The sequence below is a fragment of the Gopherus flavomarginatus genome, chromosome 4 (assembly GCF_025201925.1).
Source record: "Gopherus flavomarginatus isolate rGopFla2 chromosome 4, rGopFla2.mat.asm, whole genome shotgun sequence".
Lineage (NCBI taxonomy): Eukaryota > Metazoa > Chordata > Testudines > Testudinidae > Gopherus > Gopherus flavomarginatus.
The window spans coordinates 3,047,332-3,063,590 of record NC_066620.1 but is presented as its reverse complement, the minus strand read 5'-3'; the positions used below and the strand labels follow the sequence as shown (position 1 = coordinate 3,063,590).

General features: G+C 54.8%; 2 protein-coding genes and 1 long non-coding RNA gene across 4 annotated transcripts in view; 1 reads left to right on the top strand and 2 right to left on the bottom strand.

Annotated features, from left to right (window-relative positions):
• Window positions 1-16,259, top strand: part of LOC127049902 (uncharacterized) — a 29,507-nt gene that overhangs the window by 7,090 nt on the left and 6,158 nt on the right. The window lies entirely within an intron of this gene.
• Window positions 447-16,259, bottom strand: part of LOC127049890 (protein canopy homolog 3-like) — a 46,213-nt gene continuing 30,400 nt past the window's right edge. The window contains exon 7 of one of the 2 annotated variants that reach the window (XR_007774094.1): window positions 447-784. The gene's annotated coding sequence lies outside the window, so the exon portion shown is untranslated. Of the gene's footprint in view, window positions 785-4,619; window positions 4,828-16,259 lie in introns of those variants that run through there. The other variant, XR_007774092.1, reaches the window with a different exon arrangement.
• LOC127049891 (protein canopy homolog 3-like) lies at window positions 4,620-15,419 on the bottom strand. Its single transcript, XM_050951252.1, is given in 7 exon segments — window positions 4,620-7,049; window positions 7,259-7,376; window positions 7,672-7,794; window positions 9,526-9,622; window positions 12,533-12,602; window positions 12,605-12,655; window positions 15,290-15,419. Coding segments are annotated over 7 exon segments (813 nt in total). The 5' UTR covers window positions 15,408-15,419; the 3' UTR covers window positions 4,620-6,813.

Here is a 16,259-nt window from a genome sequence, read left to right as displayed (position 1 = left end):
GTTGCTCCTGCCCCAGCTCAGAGCCACCCAGACCAGTTTCTCCAGTCACCAGACTGGAAAGCTCCTTGTCAATTTCATTCTCTGCCTTCCAGGCAGCCAGTCCCATTGGCCGAACAATTCTGTTTTGGTTCTTCTGGAATGGATTTTTTCCCAGAACTCCCTTCCAGTGAAAGATGTCAGGGTTTGGCTTTTTGTCCCAATTTGGGACTTTTCTCCAAAAATAACATTTCCCATAAGAAGGGATTTCCATTTCTTGGCCAACTGGAGCGAGGTGTGAAGTGCACATGGGTTACTTCCCTGAGATATAGATTAGGGGAGGGCTGGTAAACTTTGCTTTTCCCCTTTCATTTGCCATACTTTGCGTTTACAGCTTTCAGCCAACTCAGACTTGCACTGCAGTGAGTCCCACTCTTAGGACTTATGTGAAAACAGAAGCTTCCAAATCGTCCAATTCACATTCTTCATTATGTTGCATGAGGGGAAGATTTAGCAAAGTATCCCACACTGACCCCACAATCAATTTGCAAGATCAGTGTCAATTCATACACCCAACAGGAGACTAGAAGCCAGGTTCCTATACACAATGCTACAGTCCACAGATCTAGAAAGAAGGGGTTTGACTGCAGAAACACAGGATTCTAGGATACATGACAGCACCTCCTCATCCCCACAATTCAGAGTAGGTGCCCATTTCTGACCTGAAGTTCAGATCTTTGTTCTCTTGGCACCACAGCTGCAGCTGCCCAATGTTTGAGATAAACATGGGATTAAGGTTAAATTTCAGCTGGGAAGAGAGAGAGAGGTGAGATGGGTTAATATACTTAGGAAACAGGACAAACAAACCTTTAAACAGAGAGAGTTTATTTAAAAATAACTGCAAATAGCACACAAGAGTGAATTCACGTTGAAACTATGTGACCATTAACCAGATTCACAGAGGATCACAGGCCACACTCCACCGAGCCCTCCAACACAAGAGAGCTGCCTATGGAACTGAAAGGGCCCTAGACGTTACAGATACAACTGCTCGTCCAAAATTTAGCCATCTTGGGAGGCAGGGGAAGAAAAACGAGAGGTTAATAGGAGCACCATAGGGAAGGGCTATCAGCTACTGCTCTGTCACCACTGGCTGGGTTCTGTAATCCAGCCTAGCCCGGGGAGGACTAGGATGGTACCAACACCCATAAGCCTGTTGAGAACAGTGAGGTGCTGAGCCAAACTGCAAACAGGGCCTGACTGTCCTGTGTCAGGACAGGTATAAAAAGAGCCCCTCCACCCTCCCTGCCTTGTGCATGCACCAGCTCCCTGCCATGCCCACATATGGAAACCTCTCTGAGCCATCTCAATGCTTTGGGTCTCTGTCAAAGGCAGATTCCCTCTGTCCAGCACAGGGGTTTGTACTGCTTGGGGTTCAGCCTGAAGTCAGCTGGATGCTCTCTCTACATCCTTCCCAGGGCAGGCCCAGTTTGCAGCAGTGCTCTTGATAACGAGTCTTAAGATTCTTGTTCATTTGAGAAACTCTCCCATGCTCCTATTCCAGATGTCTGCATGCAACCTCTAGGCATCTCAATGGCTGCAGTTACTCTGGCTTGGACCTGGGCTGTGTCTCCCCTTCAGTGTTTATGGCCATTGAGCTGCACCTGGAAAGGGTCTGCCTTAGTTGCATCACACTTATTGGCACTAACCCCTACAGAAAGGCTTCGGCTGCAATTACGCAAACAACTATGTGGACCCAGGGACAACGCAGCAGAGCAGAACTGATCGATCAGCCCTGCTAAGCAGCAGTTAGGGAAGTACACTGGATTTCTGTTTCATCTTGGCCAAAGCAGTAAACACTCCACCCACTGCGAAGCACTAGGGGAATCAAACACAGTATGCAAACAAACCCAGGAGCCTCACCTGGGGCTCAACAACCCCACCTGGAACTGGGCTCAAGGCCAGACAAGCACCTAGAACATAGGGGCGAGAGGCTTGGGTCAAAAACAAAGCAGTAACCCAGGCTCTGCCGTAGGGCTGGAGTCTCTTGTTGGCAGCTTTACTGGAGGGTTCTTTCTACTGAAGGCCCACAGAACATTTTCCTGTGATCTCTCTGTGTGAGTGCTGCACCTCACTGTCTCAGATCGCCATGAGTGGAGGAAGAGCTGGGAAGTGTAGAGGGAAGGGCTGCATTGCAGATCTCACTGCTGTGTATGTGCCAGGGCCTGGGCGTCTGCATGGCATACCCAGTCCCTCTCGCTGCGCTGGGGGAATGATGCTGGTGATCTGAGAGGTGCGCCCGTTTCCAAGGAGCCGTTCATGCTCAGGACGGCTTCCCCTGGGGTTAGTTGCCCTTGTGTTAACAGCTCGCTGGCATCTTTAACACTGTCCCATAATGCCCTGTCTAAGCCTGCTCAGGAAGTCTAATCAGTGCCACTGGCAGCCTTTGGCCCATCTCCAGGAGGGCTCTAGCCTCTGCTAGCACTGCCAGAGCTGGAAGCATTTCTAGTGCAGGCATGGCAGGGGCAGCAGCTGTCCCAGCAGATGAAAAGCGGGAGGTTGTGGCATTGCAGAGCTTACTACTACCTGAAAAGGGCCAGGAGAACTTTCAGCCAGTTGGCCCCCCTGTGCTAGCCAAACTGTACCTGCAGTGATTCTCTAAGGCACCTGGGAAGTGGGTTACATTCTGTGGCCCTGGCAGGTTGGGGGGGGGGGGGGGAGGGGGCGACGGCGCATGCTTTGCCAGCCTGTGGGCGTGTGCTGTTACCTCCTGTACATAATGCAGCATTGTGTATCTCGGGGGTGGGGAGTGAAGCAACTGCTTGGCTCAGGCACCACGGTGATGGGCAAATAAGAAATGCCCACAGAGGAATACGGGGGAGAGATCTGGAAAGTCCTTCAGGATGAAATGCAGGGAGTAAGAGTCCCTGAACGTGCCAGCCCTACTGTACAACCCTCCCCCACTCTCCAGCAAATTGTCTAGCCCAACACAGGCTTCAGCATGAATTTACCCCCCTCCAAATGACCTTAACATTAAAGCTGAGAATTTAAAATGCACCAGAGTGAGGAGAGTCAAAAGCGAAGCTCCTGAGCCCCATGGAGCTGGCTCTAGGCGGGTGCTATTAGCTAGGAGTTTGCAGTGTGTAATTACAGCTTGCAGCAGTATTGGGTTTCAAGAGCAGGGGGTTTCTGGAAGAAGACACTACATAGAACACAGTGGGCACCTCAAGAGAAGACCAAACACAGAGGGAATGTGGGAAAAGCAAAAATAAAACAGGGGATTCCTGAGGAAGTGAGTAAACAGCAGCACAAGGCTGCCAGTGTTTGGTACAGATACATCGGGCGGGGATAAGACTCAGACAAGGAGGAGGTGGGAAGAAGATGCAGAGTGTAGCAGGAAAAGGTTCCTAACAGTGAGATATGAGGCTCAAGGGAAGTGGTGGCAGCTCCACAGCACAGGAATCCTGCTGTGGTGCTTGGGGCCTGAGCCCATCTTGCCCTCTCTAGCTTCTCTTCAGAGAAAAGAGGGAGAAGCCATTCACCTCACGGGGAAGAGGGAAACCCTGAAGTGCAGCTGGTTCAGAGAGCCCCTGGAAGCAGTAGCGTTTCTCTGGGTCTGGACTGATTTGCTGCAGCATGCCAGGAACTGGCCAAGAGGAGATGTAGCCAGTCTGCATTGGAAGCCAAGGGAGAAGCAGCTGCCTAGCTGGGAGCCTCAATAGCCATTTAGGGTTTGTAATAAGGTGAGCTCTGTTCTGAACTGAATTTGTTCCTCTATAAGGAAGCAGAGGCAGATGGTGCCTTTGAACCATAATGAATATAGGGAGTCTCCCCTGCCCCTCCAGAGCACTTAGATAGAGCTTGTCCCCTTCCCCACGCAAGGTGCTGGCCAGGGCCACATGTTCTGCAGCTGCAGAAGGGAGTCCCACCCAGTGCTGTGTGTTCGCTTGCTATTACAAAGGCTACAGACCACTTCTCCTTGAGCAGCAGCAGCCGCCTGTTTCCCATTGTTACTTTACAATCTCCATTGCACCATCCTCCAATATCCCCAGAAGCCTCCACATCCCCCATTAGCTTCAGAGCCAAATGATTTCCTGCCTGGCAACTACAAATCAATGCACCAAGACTGGCCCTTCATTTGGGTCCTGCCCAGTGCCTCACAACTGTGGCTATGGGGAGGCAGCTGGGCTTCTGCCCTGCTCAGAGCATGGAAGCACCTCTCCTGAATGCACAGTGGCCTGTCGCCCCATTGGCACATTGCTGGCTGCCCAGGGGCAACCCAGCAGCAGTCCTTAGCAGGAGACATGTCAGTGCTGAGAAGCAGACGCCAATGTCTAGCAGTAGCTGGGAGCCCGCCCAGGTGAGGAGGCCAATCCTACATCAGGAGTGGGCCAAGGGAAAGCTATGCTAGTTGTCAAGAGAAAAATAAGAGGCAGGGAGGACTGTATGGGGAAGAGAGAAGGACAAAGGTGAGCAGAGGATAACCCACAAGAGAGGGCTGGTAGCCATGAGGCTCTCAGCTGCTTCAGGCCAGTTTTGCCAACTAGAATGCCAAGTTCCTTGCTCTGAGTAACAAAGTCCAGTGTACAGTTGTAGTAACTGCTGGAGTTGCCATAGAACAAACCCAAAGGGACAAAAACTCGTCACACATATATTCTCATTCATTCCTCCCTGTCACCCATGCCCAGTCGTACTGACCCACCGCCACTCCTGCTGCAGTCAGTCAATTGCATTACAGGATTACTCCACAGCAGGAAGTGGTATAAAGCTGCCTTGCTTAAAAATAATTCTAAACTTAGTTCCAATTGTGCCTTTTGGGCTGCGCTTCAGAGGTAGGGCCAGCCCCCCACACTCAGAACCCAGGGGCTAGCCCCCAACAATCCTCACAAGATTTGTTGTTGTTTTTTTTTTTTTTTAAAACACACATTTGGGGTTTTCTTTGATTTCTGAGCCTTTCAGGTCACACTCTGGTGACACTTTCAAGCTGTCCCCTGCAGCCATGAGGGCTAGAAACAGCTTCATTCTAAAGCTCATAACCCCATGACGCCAAGAGCTGAGGTTTTAAAGAAAACACCAAATATCATGAGACCTGTGATAGAGTGGCAAGAATTGGCAGTGCTGGTGCCTGGAGTATGGTGCCCTGCCTAGCGGAGGGAACCAACAGTCGCTCACTAGCCTGAAAAGCAGGGTCAGACCAATGAGTCTCACTACCTGGGAATATTCCATGACACATGATCGAGCTCGTGAGACACAAGAGCACTCAGAAACATATCTACTTCTAGCAGAACAGCTCTCTCAGTGAGCTGCAGTGCTGAGATCACAGGGCAGCCTGGCTGCACTGGACCAGACTATACCCCACTCCCAGGCTAGGGTCCCCCATGTGCTTTAATGAGCAGGAAGAGCTGATGGAAGCCTCCTGGGCACACGCAAGAGGGACTAAGACTGCATTCAAAGTTAGCTGGGTGCCCTGCAGGCCATAGTGGGTCCTGCTCCTGCACCCCACAGGGAGGGTGTTAATATCTACTAAAAAGAGTCCTGTGGCACCTTATAGACTAACAGACGTATTGGAGCATGAGCTTTCGTGGGTGAATATGTGCATGTGTCTGACGAAGTGGGTATTCACCCACGAAAGCTCATGCTACAATACGTCTGTTTGCTGCTTTTACAGATCCAGACTAACAGACGTATTGGAGCATGAGCTTTTGTGGGTGAATACCCACTTTGTCAGACACATGCAGGTATTCACTCACGAAAGCTCATGCTCCAATACGTCTGTTAGTCTATAAGGTGCCACAGGACTCTTAGTCTGGATCTGTACAAAGCGACAGACACAGCTACCCCTCTGATACTTGACATCTACTGGCACTTTAAGAGAAAATCGCCAACAGGTAGCAAAGAACTGCATAAAACACAAGGGAGCCTCTCCCTGCAAAGCACGGAGCTGCTGCCCATAGTGCAGCAGGGAGCATGAAAGCCAGTGCAGGGAGCACAGGCTAGACCGAATGGAAAGGACATTAGCAGATGGGGGAAGGGCCCTCTCTGCAGCAACAGCAGGAACCACAGGCTTCCAGGAAGCTGGAATGGCTGCCCCTGAATGGAATGGTCCTATGGGAGAGGGGTGGGCAGCAAGCTTGCAGAGCGGGAGGATAACTCATTGTGGGACCCCAGCAAGCTCAGTGGGACTGCCTGGCGTAGGGGAGGGCAGGACTGGGCCCGGCCTTTGTGGAACAGACAGTGTGTCCAAACCCGCCAGGCTGGCCAGGCAGAAGCCACTCTCCTTCCAAGCCACTGCCAAATTCCCTGCCCTGGGGGCAGCTCAGACAAAAGCCAGGGGCTCCGCCGTGAGCAAACCAGCCTCCTTTCTACCACTTCCAGACCCCTCATCAATACACTCCAGCTGGGCAAGAGGCAGCAGGGGAAGAGCAGAGGGTGGAAGGTCTCTCTCGCTAAAGGCAGGATCTGTATTGTCTAGGGAGCATTAAGAGGAGTTTAACAACCTCACTTACTCAGGAGGCATCTCCTGTCCAGCCCAGCTGCCCTGCATGTGCAGGGGTCTCTGCCAGCTGCTGTTACTCCACTTCTGTGATCCATGTGGCACCGCTGCTCATGGTAATGCTGACTAGCGATGGCGAGATCTCCACCCAGCAGGAACAGGCTGCCACCCTTGGAGCGATAAATTAGAAGAGTTCTAATTTATTTCCCTTCAGTAAATAAGGGGTCACCGTCTTGTGAGGCAACTGGCTGCTGCGATGCCCAGAGCACATCCAATATCCCATGTGTCCAGAGCGTCCGCTGTCCCTACCATGGGCTGCAAATTGGCACGCGGTGTCCGAGAGACTACAGCTCGTCAGCTGGGCTGTGCGCAAGGGAAGCCTTCGGCTGGAAATCCCCCTCCTCTTCAGGGCTCCCTTCAGCACTTGGGCCCAGGGGGCTTTTTGCTTCCTCAACCTTCGTCTTCTTGTTTTTCTTTTTCCTCTCTGCTGCCTTCTTGTTCTTGCCACTCTTTTTCTTTGCCCTCTCCCCCGCGGTTGCTACATCTCCCTTCTTGCTAGACCATTGCTCTGCCAGGCAGCCTGCGGGGATGACATCATGGAGAAAAGGGAGCAGTGAGGCTGTCAGGTTCTCTCTCTCCACCCTACGCCCCCTTCCCACTCACACTAAGAGATGGTGTTTCAATGCTCTTCGGACTCCCCTGCTGCACCCATCACCCTAGCACTGGAGCACGCGTGCTGCTTCTGCTTGGAGGCCAATGCCCCCTGGCATTTGCTGAGGTGAAACTCACTTGTGTCTTTCCCTTTCAGCACATGGTTCGCACAGAGAAACTGAGCCAGGTCTTCCTTCTGGTGATGCTTGTACCAGTCCTCAATCACGTCTTCAAATTCCTCCACCAGCACATCACACTAGCGCAGAGAGAAAGCACAGTCCAGCACCAAGAGACCTTCCTATTAACCCCACTCCCTGGGCCCCTCAACGTGGGGAGCAAGCACAGCTCCAGGATGAGCGTCCCAAAGAGGGACAGCTCATATGCTGCAGTGAACTCTTGGAGTACGACACCCACATGCAGCCTGAGCCCGTCTTCCCAGATCTCCCCGGCCCAGCAGCAAGAGTCTTAGATACTGCATCCCCGGCCTCCCAGCCATTACTGCACCTTGCGTTGGCGGCCCTAGTGACACTGTGCTACCCTCTGGACAGTACCTGCTTCTTGAGGTCAGCCACTTCAGCAGAGGTCTCATTCCACAGCTCATAGGGGATGTCCATCACCACCTTCACCCCTTTGTGCACCAGGTTGTGCAGGGTTTCAAACGTCTCTGACATTCCCTAAGGAGACACAGTAACCTGAGTGACCTCACCTTCGGGGACGGGCAGAATCCCAGCTCCACACATATGACTCTTGCACTAAGGGAGAGAGGAGAACTCACACACAGCTCCCCTACACGGGAGCCAGCTCAGAGCCCTGCAGAAGAGGGGGTATGGCACCAGCCACCCGACCAGGAGTTGTTGGACCAGTGCAGCATGAAGGGAGAAGCCTCAGGGGCAAGTGGCTGAGCAGTCTGTTCACTTCTCAGGAGGGTGTGAAAGCCTGGGCCTTATCTGCTACCCGGCCTCCTCTGTACGGCACCCAGCAGCTCCAGCTGGACTAGGACCCTAACACACTTGCTGCTTGACAGACATGAAGAACATGCCTGAGGAGGAGGAAGAGGGCAAGGGGAAAGCTATGACACTTGTTCCAAGTGTGTGCTTCCATGACTGAACAAACACGGACTTTCCTCATCTGCCCCCAAGGCGGCTAACGCGGTGGCTGATTCCTTGTCAGCGTTCTGACTCTAGATGCCGGGTTTGAAGGAGCAGAGGGCAATGGCTACCTGGTTCAGTTTGGGGAGGACGTTCCATGCATGAGGAGCAGACAAGCCAGAGGAAGAGGCTGCATCCCTGGTGAAGTGGGAGAGGATATGAGAGGGGAGGGCGTAAAGCAGCTTGCTCTTGGTGTGGAGTCAGGGGAGGGACTCATAGGAGGGTGACAGTGTGAGCGATGGCCAGGAAGATGGTCCTAGCAGCTCTCTTTCAAATGGCTGGTGCAATATGGGTAGCATGGAGGATGCAGTCCTTGGCAGCCCGTGAAGAGGCTTGGCTGTCTGAACAGGCAGAAAAGGCTGGATTCAAGCAGTGTTCCAGAGGAAGCAGTGGCAGGACTCAGACATGGCCTGGATGTGAGTGGAGAGGGGACTGCTAGAGAGAGAGGCCTGACGGTAAAAGGATAAGGTCATCGTGGGGATTGACTCTAGGGCACAGCAGTACCACATAGTCCTTTGGACGGGGAAGCCTTTCTTCCCCATGGCTAAAACCCCAGCTCATTCTCTGGGCTGATGCAGTCTCTACAGAACCCTATCTCTTCCATCACAGGCATGATCCCTGGGCCCAGCCCTGAGACTGCACAAAATGCCTTTGGGAAAGGCAAACTCAACCAAACCCAAACAGTTCTCTGGGACACTCTGCCCCCTTGTGCACAGGCCTTGCAAGATTCATGGTTTCACAGCCTTCTCTGCCACACAGAGCAGATCACACTGTTTCCCTTGAAACACTGGCAGGTGCAAAGCCACAATGCAAATGCACAAGGGGCAGTCAAGAGGATGGGACTATCTTTAGCTTTAACATTACTGGAGTGGCATGTTAACGTGGGCTGCTAGCGATCTCGACCTACACTTTTTAAAATGGAATTGTTAATCTGCACCTGATCCCAAACCAGAGGCAGAAGAAGCTGCTCAGTACATACCCATTACCCATTCCAGCCATGAGAACAGGTCTGCTACACCTCCCCACCTGGCTTCTTGGTTGCATGCCACCCACCAGCAGGGCTATGGAGAGGTGGTTAAACTAACAAGCTGAGGGAGGGAGAGAACAAAGCAGCTTCCTTTAGAAGCTAGTTCTATACCTGGGAAGTCTGTTTCGCAGATGCAGACCAAGGACACAAACATGGATGCTCTTGGCAAGCCAAGGCCTAGGGGCGTCTGACTAAAGCTCCAGTCAGAGAGAACAAGCAATGATACAAACCTTTGCAAACCTGTTACTGCCCGTTCTCTCCTTGTGCAGGTTATAGTCCAACAGCCTCTTGCAGATGGTCTCTGTCACCTCGATCAGTCGGATGTCCCTGCCCAGAGGAAAAGCTGGTGAAACGGGGAAGGATTTAGTACCGCTCCCCGAGAAAGGCTACAGTCCATTAACGGGGCTAGAAAAATTCTAGCTCAAGGATTAAGGCCACTGGCTAGAGATGGACACAGGAGGAGGGAGCTGGGGAAATGGCTAGTCTCTACAGCTGCTGGGATTTCCACCAGTTTGCTGGTCCTGGGCCAGCTTAAAGGCTCCACCTTTCAGAAGGTATCGGTCTCTTGATGGCAGGTGTCTAATCAACTGGAACTCCACTGTCTGCCTGCCAACCCTCCTCCGTCCAAGTGCCGAAGGGAAAAAGATTCCTCTTCTTACCTCCACAGCCCCTGGCTAATGTAAAGAGGTGGGGGCTCCACCACTGTGCTCCTCCTATCTCCATCTGGCTATTGAAAGAGGGACAGTCTCCTCCATTACAGCTTCCTGGCAACCTCACTCCTCTCCCAGAGAGTACTGGCTACTGCAAGGGAGGTGTGGGGAGAAGATGTCTCTGCTGCATAACTCCCATCACAACCATCATTTTCTGCTTCTTATCCCATGTTGCTAGCTCCAGAGCCAGCCTCTGCTCCTGCTCAGCGCTTTGCCAAGCAGCAGCAGAATGGAAATAATATTAGAAGGTGCACTTTTGCCCTCAAAGGTCTGAATAGTAGCTGTGAAACAACCAGAGTCTTGTCCACTGCACAGGAAAGCTCTGAGCAACAGATTGGAGCTGCCTGCTGTAGACTCAGGCAATTCATGTTTGGCAGATCATCTTTGCAATCTTGAGGGCTCAAAACATAATGTACAGCCCCAATCTTATACCCTAGGCACCAGACACATATTAAAGGGCCCCCATCAACTTACAATATCTCACTGGTGCCTGAAGTTGTTTACCCACTATTGTTACTTGTAACACTTATATCCAGGACAAATGAAAAGTGTATTTACTTTGTGTGCAGTACACACCATGTGTACACAGCAACCTTACTGTTTCACCATAGCCAGCTTCTTCTCTCTGTATCTGTATTTCCTCTCAGTGGCCGGGGAGAAAAACATTTAAAGCAAAGAGTGGTTGTAAAACCACAGACGTTGGCAAGGGGGACTAAGGGTCTGTCTGCACTGCAGCTGGAAGTGTAATGTCAAGCTTGAGTAGACATCCTCTCGATAGCTCTGACTGAGCTAGCACACTAAAAATAGAAGCGTAGCCATGGTGGTGTCGGCGGGCTAGCAGCCCTGAGTACATACCTAGGGTATCGGACAGGATCATCTTTGGGGCAGCTGTTGTTAGCATGCTAGCTTGATCAGAGTTAGTGCAGGAAATCAACCCTTCAGCTCCAATGCAGACATACTTCAGGGGAAGGTAACATCTCTGGAGTTCTGAAAGTGACTAGATTTCAAGCTAACAATGTCTTGAAAAACAATTGGATTTAATTAGAAGATTAATACCATCCCACATGAATCGAACTGCCTCCTCCGACAGGAACATAAGCTGCCGAGTGATCCTGAAGTAGTAACTGCCCACACTGGGCAAACCTGGTCTGTTTATCAGCACACCCCTTCCCTCTGAGAAGAGGCGGGTTTTGAAGCATGATTGGAAGCTCACAAAGCCAAGCAGTGGCAAGCCAAGGGTGGGGAAGCTATTTCCAAAGTCAACAGGCCCTGAGAGAGCATCCTGTTAGGAGGCCCTTCCCATCTACACTTCAAGAGCTCCACCTCTGCTGTCAAAGAGGGTGAGACAGGTGGCCCCTGACATTCAGGGTTCTGTAGGTTAGAGTCACTACTTTGAACCACACCCAGAAACATACTGCCAGCCAGCGCAGATCCCTGAGCAGCAGCATAGTGGGTTCCCTGTGCAAAACACCTAAGAAGCAGGCAGATGCCTTGTTTAAGCCTCAGCTCAAACTGTCTCTATGTACAACTCCCAGAGGAAACATAGAATCATAGATTATTAGGGTTGGAAGGGACCTCAGTAGATCATCTAGTCCAACCCCCTGCCCAAAGCAGGACCAATCCCCAAACGGCCCCCTCAAGGACTGAACTCACAGCCCTGGGTTTAGCAGGCCAATGCTCAAACCAATAACTGTCTTGACAAAAATTGAGATTAACAACAATGATGACTGGCACCGCCCTACATCTGGCAGAAGAGGGTCCATGGAAGCAGAAATTCTGCAGGAACTGATGGCTTGAACTCCACCCTTGCTGAGAAAAGTCTTGTGCTGGCAAGTGGTTGTTTCAAACCTTGATTATTAGCCTAGCGACTGCCCGAGGGCTCTGATCAGGGCCATGTATTCTGCAGCAGTAATGTTCATCACAGAAATGTACTTCGGAATCTCAGTTCTCATTTTACAAGGCTCTCTTCCCTTCTCAATTGTGAGGGCGAGAAAACTTGAAAACGTGAACTGAATGTAACTGGTGCAGTGAGGTTTGCCCAAGGGGGCAGAGTCTGAAGTAGGTCTAAGGAAGCGCATCACTGCTCTCCCAGTGACATGTTAATCATCATTCAACTCCAGAGTTATTTAAATTCCAACTTAGGCTACTACTTCATCCCTGACCACTATAGCAGAAAAATCCACTAATATGGTTATCCTTCAATCCCAGGTATCCAAAACCCCAAGTGTCCGCTCCTCAGCTTACAGAACTCCCACCTTTCTATTACAACTTCTACAATGCAGATATTTGAGGCACACTAACAACTGAGTGTGTTTGGGAAAGCATAAGACAAATGGAATTTAGCAGCAGTGACCCACCCATGTTGCCAACATGAATAACTCTGGAGACGGGAGAAGCAACCTTTGCCCCCAAGTGTGGTAGGTGTCCAGATCACCCCCTGCTTGTGAATGCTCTTTGTGGAGGTATTTATTAATCCAGAAGAGCAGCGAAGAGGTCACTGAGTGGATGCACTGACTGATTCACTTACGATTGCGTATATTTGATTCCAGATCCCTTTCCGTCTAGAAAGCCATACTTTGTGTCAATCACCTCCTTGTCTTCCCAGTTTCCTCAAAGGCAGATTTCAGCTCTACTGCCACATACTTACACACTGGAGAAGAGGAAAACACAAACAGGTTAGTGGGCATACTGAACTGCACTGCGTTCCTAAGGAACTTGCCTGTTTTAGGTACAGGTAGGCCATTTTCAGCAAGCAGGGCTATTTTAGAAGCAGATGCTTGGAGATAAGCACAAATAACTAAAGTGTCATCATGTAGCTTGTTTTCAGGAAAAACACTCTATAATTATTTAACGAACAAGAAAACACACAAAACTAGACACCCTGGCTACTGTATTTGGGAGAGGGAATTTTTATTCCAGAGTTTTTTGGTTGAGAAATTAGTGAACTATTGTGCAAACTGCTAACCAAGAGACACTCAAGTCAGTGGGTGCACCAGAACTGCTCCATCACCCAGAGCAGCAGTTCACCCGTCTCTAGATATTTCACACCACAACCTCTGTTGCTCCCCCTTCTTACACACAGACACTTTTGGCCTGCTTCTTCCCCCACCCTTACCCCCCAGAATCTAGTATTCCTATTTGTCCCTCTCCTCAATCACCACCTCTTTATTGGCATGGGGATTTTCCCCCCAATAGTTAGGTCTTTCCTTTACCTTCTTGCTTAAATGCCTTGCATTGTAGAACCCCACCCCCCCCTCCCACAACAAACATCTGACAGTGTGAGCCATGACCATTGGAGCAAGAAAGTAGCAGTTCCCTTTTCTCACTGTTCTTCTCCCCACCCACTACAGGAAACGTGCCTCTATGAAACCACAGTGAGAGAAACCTGTGGAAAGAGCCAGAAGCCACAAACTGTCAGCACGGGAAACTGGTGTTCTCCTTTCCTCCAGGTTTGCCTGGGAGATCATGGACCTCTTCCCCCTATCAGATTGCTTGTCGCTCCTCTACAAGCGTCCACATGGGGAACGATCGGTTGCTCTTCTACCTCCCATCACTCGCCCTGCTTCCCCCAGCCTCACCCTGACCTCCCCCAAACTCCTCCTTCCCCCGACCTCCCCAGATCCCTCATCGCCCTCGACCCCACCCCAGCCCCTCCCATCTCAGCCCCCCGACTTCCCGCAGCCCCATCCCACCTCAGCTCCCCGACCCCACCCAGCCCCCTCATTACCCCCCGACTTCCCCACAGCCCCATCCCACCTCAGCCCCCTCGACCCCCACCCAGCCCCCTCATTACCCCCGACTTTCCCCCAGACCCTCCCCACCCTCAGCCCCCCGACCCCACCCAGCCCCCTCATTACCCCCGACTTCCCCAGACCCTCCCCACCTCAGCCCCCCCGACCCCACCCAGCCCCCTCATTACCCCCGACTTCCCCCAGACCCTCCCCACCTCAGCCCCCCGACCCCACCCAGCCCCCTCATTACCCCCGACTTCCCCCAGACCCTCCCCACCTCAGCCCCCCGACCCCACCCCGCCCCCTCATTACCCCCGACTTCCCCCAGACCCTCCCCACCCTCAGCCCCCCGACCCCACCCCGCCCCCTCATTACCCCCGACTTCCCCCAGACCCTCCCCACCTCAGCCCCCCCGACCCCACCCTGGCCCCCTCATTACCCCCGACTTCCCCCAGACCCCTCCCCACCTCAGCCCCCCCGACCCACCCCCTCTTTACCCCCGACTTCCCCGGGACCCTCCCCACCTCAGCTCCCCGACCCCTCTTTACCCCCACTTCCCGCAGCCCCATCCCACCTCAGCCCCCCGACCTCACCCAGCCCCCTCATTACCCCCGACTTCCCCCAGACCTTCCCCACCTCAGCCCCCCGACCCCACCCAGCCCCCTCATTACCCCCAACTTCCCCCAGACCCTCCCCACCTCAGCCCCCCGACCCCACCCCGCCCCCTCATTACCCCCGACTTCCCCCAGACCCTCCCCACCTCAGCCCCCCGACCCCACCCCGCCCCCTCATTACCCCCGACTTCCCCCCGAGACCCTCCCCACCTCAGCCCCCCGACCCCACCCCGCCCCCTCATTACCCCCGACTTCCCCCAGACCCTCCCCACCTCAGCCCCCCGACCCCACCCCGCCCCTCATTACCCCCGACTTCCCCCCAGACCCTCCCCACCTCAGCCCCCCGACCCCACCCCGCCCCCTCATTACCCCCGACTTCCCCCAGACCCTCCCCACCTCAGCCCCCCGACCCCACCCTGCCCCCTCATTACCCCCGACTTCCCCAGACCCTCCCCACCTCAGCCCCCCGACCCCACCCCGCCCCCTCATTACCCCCGACTTCCCCCAGACCCTCCCCACCTCAACTCCCCTCGACCCCACCCCGCCCCCTCATTACCCCCGACTTCCCCCAGACCCTCCCCACCTCAACTCCCCTCGACCCCACCCCGCCCCCTCATTACCCCCGACTTCCCCCAGACCCTCCCCACCTCAGCCCCCCGACCCCACCCCGCCCCCTCTTTACCCCCGACTTCCCCGGGACCCTCCCCACCTCAGCCCCCCGACCCCACCCCGCCCCCTCTTTACCCCCGACTTCCCGCAGCCCCATTCCACCTCAGCTCCCCGACCCCACCCTGCCCCCTCATTACCCCCGACTTCCCCCAGACCCTCCCCACCTCAGCCCCCCGACCCCTCTTTACCCCCCACTTCCCGCAGCCCCATCCCACCTCAGCCCCCCGACCCCACCCCGCCCCCTCATTAGCCCCGACTCCCCCCCCTCACCCTCGCACTTGCTGGGCAGCCGGACCCACTCGGTGTCGTCGGCGGCTCCGCCGGCCGGGGCCGGGCTCAGCAGCAGCGGGAGCAGCAGCAGGCAGGCGGCGGGGCCCGGCTCGGCCATGGCGGGGCGGGGCGGGGGTGGGGGGGGGGGGCCTACGAGGGACACGCGCTTCAGGCAGGCGGCTCCTCAACACTCACTTCCGGGAACCTTCCTTTCCCGCCCCCATCGTCACTAAAACGGCAGCAACGCGCCCAATCACAGCTCCGCGCGTGTCAAACACCGGCCAATGGCCAGGCGAGGAGCGACCGCCCCGGTTCTGCCAGCCAATGGGGGAGGCAGGAAGCGCCGCCGCAAACTCAACCAATGAGGCGGCTTCTAACTGCTTCGGCGTCTCTGTCTCCAGGAGCGGCGGGAATCCTGGTCTCGCAGAGCCGCGCGCCAGGTTGGGGGCAGCTTCCGGCCGGGGAGAGGAGCGAACGGGGGGGGGGTCGGGGAGGGGGGAGAGGAACGAGCGGGGGGGGGGGTCGCGCCAGGGAGGAGGGGTGGGAACGAGCGAGGGGGCGCTCCGGGCCGGGGAGGGGGGAGAGGAACGAGTGGGAGGGGGCGCTCCGGGCCGGGGAGGGAGGAGAGGAACGAGCGGGGGGGGGTCGGGGAGGGGAGTGGGGGGCGCTCCGGGCCGGGGAGGGGGGAGAGGAACGAGCGGGGGGGGGTCGGGGAGGGGAGGGGGGGCGCTCCGGGCCGGGGGAGGGGGGAGAGGAACGAGCGGGGGGGGTCGGGGAGGGAGGTGGGGGGCGCTCCGGGCGGGGAGGGGGGAGAGGAACGAGCGGGGGGGTCGGGGAGGGGAGAGGGGGGGCGCTCCGGGCCGGGAGGGGGAGAGGAACGAGCGGGGGGGCGCGCCAGGAGGAGGGGTGGGAACGAGCGAGGGGGTCGGGAGTGGGCGGGGGGCGCTCCGGGGCCGGGGAGGGGGGAGGG